This window comes from Balaenoptera physalus (genome assembly GCF_965194825.1).
Source record: "Balaenoptera physalus genome assembly, chromosome: 10".
NCBI lineage: Eukaryota > Metazoa > Chordata > Mammalia > Artiodactyla > Balaenopteridae > Balaenoptera > Balaenoptera physalus.
The window spans coordinates 90248122-90256983 of NC_138889.1; the positions used below are offsets into that span (position 1 = coordinate 90248122).

At 49.2% G+C, this 8862-nt stretch overlaps 2 protein-coding genes across 4 annotated transcripts in view; one reads left to right on the forward strand and one right to left on the reverse strand.

Moving 5' to 3' along the window:
* Positions 1 to 2567, reverse strand: part of PAMR1 (peptidase domain containing associated with muscle regeneration 1) — a 166018-nt gene extending 163451 nt beyond the window's left edge. Inside the window, exons 1-2 of one of the 3 annotated variants that reach the window (XM_082410473.1) lie at positions 2460 to 2567; positions 647 to 750 (exon numbers count right to left, since the gene is read on the reverse strand). The gene's annotated coding sequence lies outside the window, so the exon portion shown is untranslated. Of the gene's footprint in view, positions 1 to 646; positions 1309 to 1410; positions 1522 to 2459 lie in introns of those variants that run through there. The other 2 variants (XM_082410474.1, XM_082410472.1) reach the window with 2 other exon arrangements.
* On the forward strand, positions 2057 to 8643 carry FJX1 (four-jointed box kinase 1). Its single transcript, XM_082410537.1, has one exon. It carries the CDS (start codon positions 2206 to 2208, stop codon positions 3517 to 3519), a length of 1314 nt encoding a protein of 437 aa, XP_082266663.1. The 5' UTR covers positions 2057 to 2205; the 3' UTR covers positions 3520 to 8643.
* Positions 8644 to 8862: the final 219 nt, after the last annotated feature.

Genomic DNA, 8862 nt, shown 5'->3' on the forward strand with positions numbered 1-8862 from the left:
CCACAAGGTGGAGATCTTGCTTACAGTTTACCCAAGCTGAAAGCAATGCATTCCAAAAAAAAAAAAATTCTCAGAAGTTAAACCAAAAGACAAAAAACTAAATTCAATTTATTGAGCACCTGTTTAGTGCAATATCCTATATTAGGTGGTAAGACAAATAGAAAGTTGTTAAGATATAGTCCCTGCCTTGTAGGGAAAGATGGGGGTAAGGAGCTTGCACAGAGCAGGAAGACGGTACCTTTTAATGAATTAAGGTAGTATAGTAATAGTAATTTCATCATCAGATAAGATCTATTAAAAGGCATGAGGCAGCCACCATGGGGTGCAGAAGAGATTCAACAAAGACCCCACACTTCAGCCAATATGGAAGCACTTGAGGGTACACTGGGTCAGCTCTGGAAGTCCCCAGATGTGCTCTCCGGATGCCTCTGCTTAGTCACAAACCTTAGGGTTTCTTAAAATGTTCATTCTTTGGAGAAAAAAATATAATCAGTGCCAGGTAATGAGCTGATGAAGTTGAAAACCCCCAGTTGCATTTGATGGGGGCGGGGGGGTAAAGATAAAAGAAACACATGAAAGGAAACAAATTTCAAACTCCTGCTTTCAGAGGTGGATTCCACCCCCCACCCCTCGTCTTGTGTCTCACCTGGGAAATCTTGGTTTAGATCTGGGAGAGGGTCTCACGCAGAGGTAAGAGGGAGAGCCGATTCTTAGCCAAGAGCCTTCCTGGTGGATTGAATCCAAAAGTGGCTGGAAGACAATGTGGTTTGCTGTTTACTTTTTCTTTTTTATTATTTTTATTATTATTATTATTATTATTTGCTCCTCCACCCCTCCCCACAACCACTTCTTCCCTTAAACCATTAAACCAGTAAGTCAAATGCAATATGGGTTTGTTCTTTTTTGTTTTTTTTTTGTTTTGTTTTTCATTCGTTGAATTGAAAATCACATTTGGGGCATAAAGTGACAGTGAGTTTTTAAAAAACGAGAATGCTGGCAACTTGATAAAAATAGTGAACTTTCTTGATAGAGGGAAAATCAAGTGGCATGCTGCCCAGAGACCCCAATTTGAATTTTAGTTTCTCCACTTGTTACTTCTGGGATCTTGAGCAAGCCCCATCCCATCTCTGTGCCTCAGTTTCCTCATGGGCAAAATAGTATCGTTTCGTAGAGAAACGGTCTCTAAGGCCCCCTCCTACGCACTAAGTCGGATCCTGGGTTGTAAGGCTCTCCTGGCAACCTGAACATCTCCCTAGAATGTGAGCTCCGTGAGCACGGGACCTCATCTGTGGATTTTAATGCTCTGTGACCAGAACCGAGGACAGTTTGTTGAATGGAACCTGCCTAAGGGTTCTTGCACAGTGAGGCTGAATTCCCGGTGAGTCCCTCGGGAAAGGCGGGGCGACCAACCTCAAAGCGCACAGCCCTCAGTGACCAGTGTGGTGAGCGTGCTCGGGAAAGGAGGTGTCGGTTCAAAGTTGTTTGCTGCAGATGGTTCTTCTAACCCGGCTGGAGTCACCTCCTCAGTGGCTCGGAGAGCTCCCCAGGGGTTTACATAAGGCAGGGTGAATCACACCCACCGTCGGAAACGGAGAAGGCAAAGGGACCTGCCCCAATCCACCCCTGGCGGCGCCGGGAGCGTGCTGGGGGTTAGTCTGAACTTTGCTGGAGGCCAGGAGCCGCCCAGGCGAAGGGACTCCACGACCACTCCAACCCCCGCGAGAGCCAGCGGCGCGTCTCACCCACCCAGCGCGACTCCAGCTCTGTGCCGCCCGCTCCGACGCCCCCGCGCGGGCGCCGCCTGCCTGGCTTCCTGCTCCCGGCCCCTAAGTCCCCGACTGAGCTTGAAACCACTTCTCCCGCCTGGAGGGAGCCATCGCCGCTTTAAAGGGAAGAGGAGGGGAAGGGGGCGGGGAGAGGCGGCGGAGGAGGGGGAGGGGGAATCCTCCGTCGCTCCCACGTGGTCCGGGCGCCTGTGAATCGCGCCCGCCGGAGGGTCTCACAGCGAAATACAAAAGCAGCTGGGAAGCGGCAGCGAGGCGAGTTCTCAGTGCCGGGCAGAGCCCCGCAGCGCCCCGCGGCAGCGATGGAGCTGCGGCGCCCGGAGCCCCGGAGCCGACGAGCTGCCGAGCCCGCGTCGCCGCCGGGACCCGGGCTCCTGGGCTCGGCTTGAAGCGGCGGCGGCACCGGCGCGGCCGGGGGAGCATGGGCAGGAGGATGCGGGGCGCCTCCGCCACCGCGGGGCTCTGGCTGCTGGCGCTGGGCTCGCTGCTGGCGCTGTGGGGCGGGCTTCTGCCGCCGCGGACCGAGCTGCCCGCCTCCCGGCCGCCGGAAGACCGACTCCCGCGGCGCCCGGCCCGGAGCGGCGGCCGGGAGCCCGCGCCTCGCTTCCCTCTGCCCCCGCCCCTGGCGCGGGACGCCCGCGGCGGCTCCCTGAAAACTTTCCGAGCGCTGCTCACCTTGGCGGCGGGCGCAGATGGCCCGCCTGGGCAGCCCCCGGGTGAGCGCAGGCGACACGTGCCAACCGGACGGCCCTGGCCTGAGGAACGCGCCGCGGTGCACGGGGGCGTCTTCTGGAGCCGCGGCCTGGAGGAGCAGGTGCCCCGGGGCTTCTCGGAGGCCCAGGCGGCGTCTTGGCTGGAGGCGGCGCGCGGCGCCCGGGTCGTGGCCCTGGAGCGCGGGGGCTGCGGGCGCAGCTCCAACCGGCTGGCCCGCTTCGCCGACGGCACCCGCGCCTGCGTGCGCTATGGCATCAACCCCGAGCAGATACAGGGCGAGGCCCTGTCCTACTACCTGGCGCGCTTGCTGGGCCTCCAGCGCCACGTGCCGCCGCTGGCACTGGCCCGGGTGGAGGCTCGGGGCGCGCAGTGGGCTCAGGTGCAGGAGGAGCTTCGTGCCGCTCACTGGACCGAGGGCAGCGTGGTGAGCCTGACTCGCTGGCTGCCCAACCTCACGGACGTGGTGGTGCCCGCGCCCTGGCGCTCTGAGGACGGCCATCTGCGGCCCCTGCGCGCCACCGGGGGCGAGCTGACCAACCGCAGCCGGGCGGAGCTGGTAGACCTGGTGCAATGGACCGACTTGATCCTCTTCGACTACCTGACGGCCAACTTTGACCGGCTTGTCAGCAACCTCTTCAGCCTGCAGTGGGACCCGCGGGTCATGCAGCGCGCCACGAGCAACCTGCACCGCGGCCCCGGCGGGGCGCTGGTCTTTCTGGACAATGAGGCGGGCTTGGTGCACGGCTACCGGGTGGCGGGCATGTGGGACAAGTATAACGAGCCGCTGCTGCAGTCAGTGTGCGTGTTCCGCGAGCGGACTGCGCGGCGCGTCCTGGAGCTGCACCGCGGCCAGGACGCGGCCGCCCGGCTGCTGCGCCTCTACCAGCACCACGAGCCTCGCTTCCCGGAGCTGGCCGCCCTCGCCGACCCCCACGCTCAGCTGCTGCAGCGCCGCCTCGACTTCCTCGCCAAGCACATTTTGCACTGTAAGGCTAAGTACGGCCGCCGACCGGGGACTTAGCATCCCCCGGAGGAGGAGGAGAGAGAGAGACCCCTGGCTGGGGAATGGATGATGGGGGAAGGGCCGTCGCCTCAGCCACCGCCCGGGACCAGCCGGCCAACGCCCAGCCGGAGACCCGAGCGCGAAGGCGGCTAAAAACTTCAGCTTTACCCACCTGCCCCTTTCTCTCAGTCCCAAGCTGTGTCCTTTCAAAGTTCTGGGAGGATGAACTCACCGAGGCGAGAAGTGTAACATTTCCTCCACCCAGCCTATAAAAGGATTCTTCCCTGTGCCAGCACGGAGTTTGCATCCAAAGAAACTGGCTGCTGCCGGAGTTTGGCCCCCGGGTGGCCGTCTCTGTGGGAGATACATCCTATTTCTTGGCCCCCTCATTCCCCTTCCGAAAAAGGAAAACTTCTGTTTGAGCCATTGAGCTAATTCTGCAGTTTCCTACCAAACGCAGCGCTGGTGGCCCCGGAGCAGGGCTATGACATTGGCTGGTGGAGCCCCCTTCCTGTGTTCTCCCTTTGTTCCGGCTCCGTGATGGTGAGATCACTGTTAAGAGCTGGGGAACCGCTCCCGATAGGACAAAGGGAGCAGGACCTGCAGAATGGAGGGAGTCCTGCAGACGCTGGCAATTTGTCTGACTTGTTCCTTACAGCTTGTCATTTCGGCCTGAAGGCTACAAATGCAGGACCGGCTGTATGCATTGATTCAAATAATGAATTTCTTCTTCCTCCCCCTTCCCAACCGTCCATAGTTTTGACAATGATGATGTTCCCCAGAAGGAAAAAAAAAAAAAAGTTTCATGCACTTTACTTTGTTTTTATTTTAATTTTTTATTAAGAAAAACTTTTTTTATTTGACAAAATTTGCCTTCTATGTGTATATATGTGCATAAAGTGTGGTGTAAATATACTAAACAAACTTATATTTCAATAAAAGGGAGTTTAAAATTTAGAATTTAATTCCTGTGGTTTTAACTGTTTGAGGTATCTGATGCCCTGCCTGGTTTTAGAATAAGCTCTAGGGTTTCTCCCTTGTGGATGTGCTTTTAAAACAAAGGACGCATGTATATCCCAGCTGTGACCATGGAACTTGCAGAATTGAACAAAGACAAGAGCAGATTCCCTCTCCTGCTCACTCAAATGAACCCTAGTGCTGGAAATTTCAGAGTTCAGCATAGAACATGCGGGATGGTGGAGAGAGACATGGACGGAAAGTATTCTATTACCTGGCAAATAAAACGGTGATATAAAAGGATTTCACTGTAATTCAGTCCTATATTAATCATTTGTCAAATATGATAGAACCAGATGTATAGACTAAAATATGACAAATGCCCCCCCCCCTTTAAACTTAACTGCTCTGGTCATGTGTTGCACCTGATTTTCAGCATTGTAAGTACCATGCATCACGATGTGTACAGATGATAAGCTGAGCACATACTGCATACAGGTAGAGAAAGTCATAAATTAATTCTTCTCTTTAATCTCCCAGCATAAATTCCATTGCATCCAGGAGATCATAATCTCCAACATCTGGACTCATCTAGCTCTCTTAAGAGATTGTACTGTTCCCCACCCCACCCCCAAGTACTAATTGCATGGTCCCCTCAGAGCAGCCATTGTGAGACCAGGAATGTGTGTAGTACTTATTATATGGCATTTGGACCCTTACTTCTTGGTGACTTGAAACAGGAAATGTCTTTGTATTTTCTTAAGCTTCTTTTTGACCCATAGGGGAGAGGAGAGGCAGTCAGTGTGTGTCTTTTTTTTTTTTTTTTATGACCCATTGGTGTTTTATCTTGGCATTTTATTTGATATGTGGGTCCAAATGATCTTGCCTGTTCTTTTTATTTAATGACCTTTAACTCAAAGCAACTTTTGGCTACTTTAATAGATTTTTATTTGACTTGCATTTGTAAACCTAGGGTTTTATAGACTCGTGATGGTATTAAATCTCTGTGGGTTTCCCTTCTCACTGTGCATTACAACACAGCGTGTAATTTAACGATTTAACACCATCCTTATGTTTCAGTGCCTCTGCTAAGCCAGCTCAAAAAAGAGTCCATAAAGTTTGTAGTGTAAGCCAAATATTTTCATGATACAGGGTGGTGATAATGGCAAATACATCTTTTTCAAGACATTGTTAATGTGAAACCTCTGATAGTTACATCTTTCAAAAAGAAACATTTTCCATTTCTGATGATTGATAACTATATGAGATTTCCTGCCCAAATCAGCAGAGGCTGCTCCAAGAAAAGGATAAATAGTCAGCAATGTGCATGCTTACCCGACATGTTCGTGGAGGAAAACCATGGGCAGAGCTAAGTTAGAAGTTTCACAGATGCACAGGAAATATACCCTGACTCCCATATAACTTCTGCACTGGTAAATTCTGGGCCAGCTGCATTCTCCACATTCCTCCTAAACTTCAGTTTCAGGCCCAGACTTGACCATGGTTAACCCAGAGCAAGAAACGAGGCATAATTTAAATGGCTCTTCTCAGATTCTTTAGTGAACCATATCTGCCTGTTCGAGAAATAAGTTTAATTACACGGTGGGGTTGTTAAGGGAACCAAGACTTAATTACAGAGAAGAGATTTTAACTGTTGCTATTCCTTGTGGATAATCGGTAGTCTGTGGCATGGAAAGATCAATTAACGTTTTGCCATGGTCAGTGAATGCTGCTAGGACCAAATCATTTTTCAGGTGAAGAAAAAGAAAAAGAACTTTCAGGCTGCAGCATGATGTAGAAGAGTAAGAGGTTCTGCAGGCAGACTATATTCTGAATTCTGTCCCTCACCTATTTGCTTTCAGCAAGTCATTTAATTTAGTTCCCTCATCTATGAAATGGAGATTCAATCAGAGTATTGTGGGATTTAAATGTTAACATATAAAACATAAGGACACACATAGGTACTTTAAAAAAACTCACTTCCTATTGCTCTTAAACAAAAAACTCTTGCCTTTCTTACACTTCAGTAAATTTCTACTAATTTTCATTATCAAAGCCAAATCTAAAAATGTCCAAGATGAGGTCCAGTTTTTGAAATTAGTAATAAACTAATTTTTAAGTGCTTGAGAACCCTATTCTAGCATATGATCCTATGCAAAACACTGGATCATATGGCCAGGGGCACAGGCTTGATCTCTATGTGGGCTCGAGTGGGTGGTTTCAGGACCCAAGCAGACCCCCTGTACCACAGGCAGCTATACTACAAATATACGAGCGTGATTTTTTTTTAAAGTAGATGGCTCATTGCAAATCCATCACCACTTCTGGAAAGCATCAAAAAGTGATGAATCTTTGCAAGAAGAACAATCCTCCTCCAATTTCCTTCTGCCAAGAGAAAGTAGGCAGTTGACCTTTATTCCCTGGATTTGACTGTTGATTAATTCACTTTGTCAATGACATAGTTCTAAACTCTATTAAGAGTACTTGCCCTCCTGTCTTCGAATCAGGGAGAAAAACAAATTATTTTAACACCTCTCAACACTCTCTACCTTCTGCCTACCACTGCAGCTAGGAAAGTCCTCTTAAGGCATAGAGGTTGATTATGTGGATTAAATGAGTAACTATTTGTAACGTTCTCAGAACAGTGCCTGGCGCAGGGTAAATGCAATACGGAGTGTTTGTTTATTCGTGGGGTAGATCATTTTCTTCTCTTAAGTCAAAACCAGAGGCATTTTGAGTCCCGGGACGGCTCCTCTTTCATAATCCTGCTGTATCTCTGCAATCATAGAACACCTTCTACATGCTTCTATTTTGGCTCAGGAAAACCAGCCAGAGTGCATGAGTCTGGCAGGAATTACCTAAAGCCCACAGTTGTCAGCTGGTTGTCTCCTTTCTGAGATTGCCCTCTGTGTGAGTTGTCACATGCAGCCCCCTCTTTTTCACAGGGAGGCTGTGATTCTATTTCTCATATGGCTCATCAGCTCCAGGGAGCAGTAAGCTGTGGAATTGTGCACCTTCTGAGCTCCCCAGCTGCCATGGGTCATCCAAGCCTGGGCACTGATTATTTGTCCCTCCACACATCTGCCCCCTCCCACAGAGCCACTGATCCCTGTGGTGTAAGGTTGGCAGGAGTATTAAAGAAAGAGTGGGGACTCCGGTTGACCCAGAAGCACAGGAATTGCTCCAGAAAGAAATAGAATGTCAGCTGCCCAGGTGGATGGAAATCACGGGGCAAGAGTTGACACCCACCTCCAAGCATACTTTGATCATTAGAGTCAAGTGGAAAGGATACTGCGAGTCAAGAGATTCAGGCTACTTCTGAGTCATGTGACTTGGGAAAGTCATTTCCCTCTCTGGCTCCAGGTATCTTACCTGGAACAGGGGGTGTTTGATTAGACTGGTAAGTTTACTATTTTTGTCACCAGAACTCATAGTAAGACACACACTTTACATTGTGACCCAGCATGCGCGCACACCCGTGCACGCACGGGCGCACACACACACACACACATACACACACACACACTGTACTCAACTGAAACAAGTTCCACAAAACAGTCTGTACGACACACTTTTATATTCAATTCAATTTTATTCTATTCCTCATCTTCCTCTACTTCCCAATGCTAGTCGTGACCCTCTAAACTGATTTAATAACTCATCAGTGCGGCATAGTCTACACTACGCAAAATACTGGATTAGGTGATTGGTAAGCTCCTTTCCAGCTCTAAAATTCTAGGGAAATTCCATTTATAACCAGCTCACCACTGCTATAATTTTTTCCCCAAAGGGAATACAAGCAGATTTCAATTTTCTACGCTCTTTAAAAACAAAAGACTGACGTATATTTCAAAACGTAATTGGAAGAACTGCTCAAAATCTCACCTAGGGTCTTTTTATAAACACCTTCGAGATCCCCTAAATGTGGGTAGGACATAACTTTCCGTCTGTTCCTACCATGTGGGAGCAAATAGTACTGTTGCGTGGCTTTGGAAGGAAAAAAAAATTCTTTGCATCTCTGCCTCAACATGGCCCAAGGACGACTCAAGGGGACAGTTTCTTTTCTGTGTATTCATAAAGATCAGATGTAGGAGTCATAATTTTTTAATGTGACTGTTTTACCAATTTCTCTTTCTGTGTCCTGCTGTGGGAGAAACTGCATTAATAAACTATGTCTCAATGCTGCCTAGCTGCAATTTTTTTCTCTGCAGGACTCCATCAAATATAGCTAAAGGAATGCTCATTTTATTTATCTATTCAACTTTCTTTCCATTCTGGATATGTCTTCTTGACACTTCTGAATTTTTTCTCTTAATGGTACCTTAATTTTTCTTAGGAGAATAGAGAACTGATTGTTCACTGAATAACAACAACAAAAAAAGAGCTCTTTTTTTCCCTTTCTTT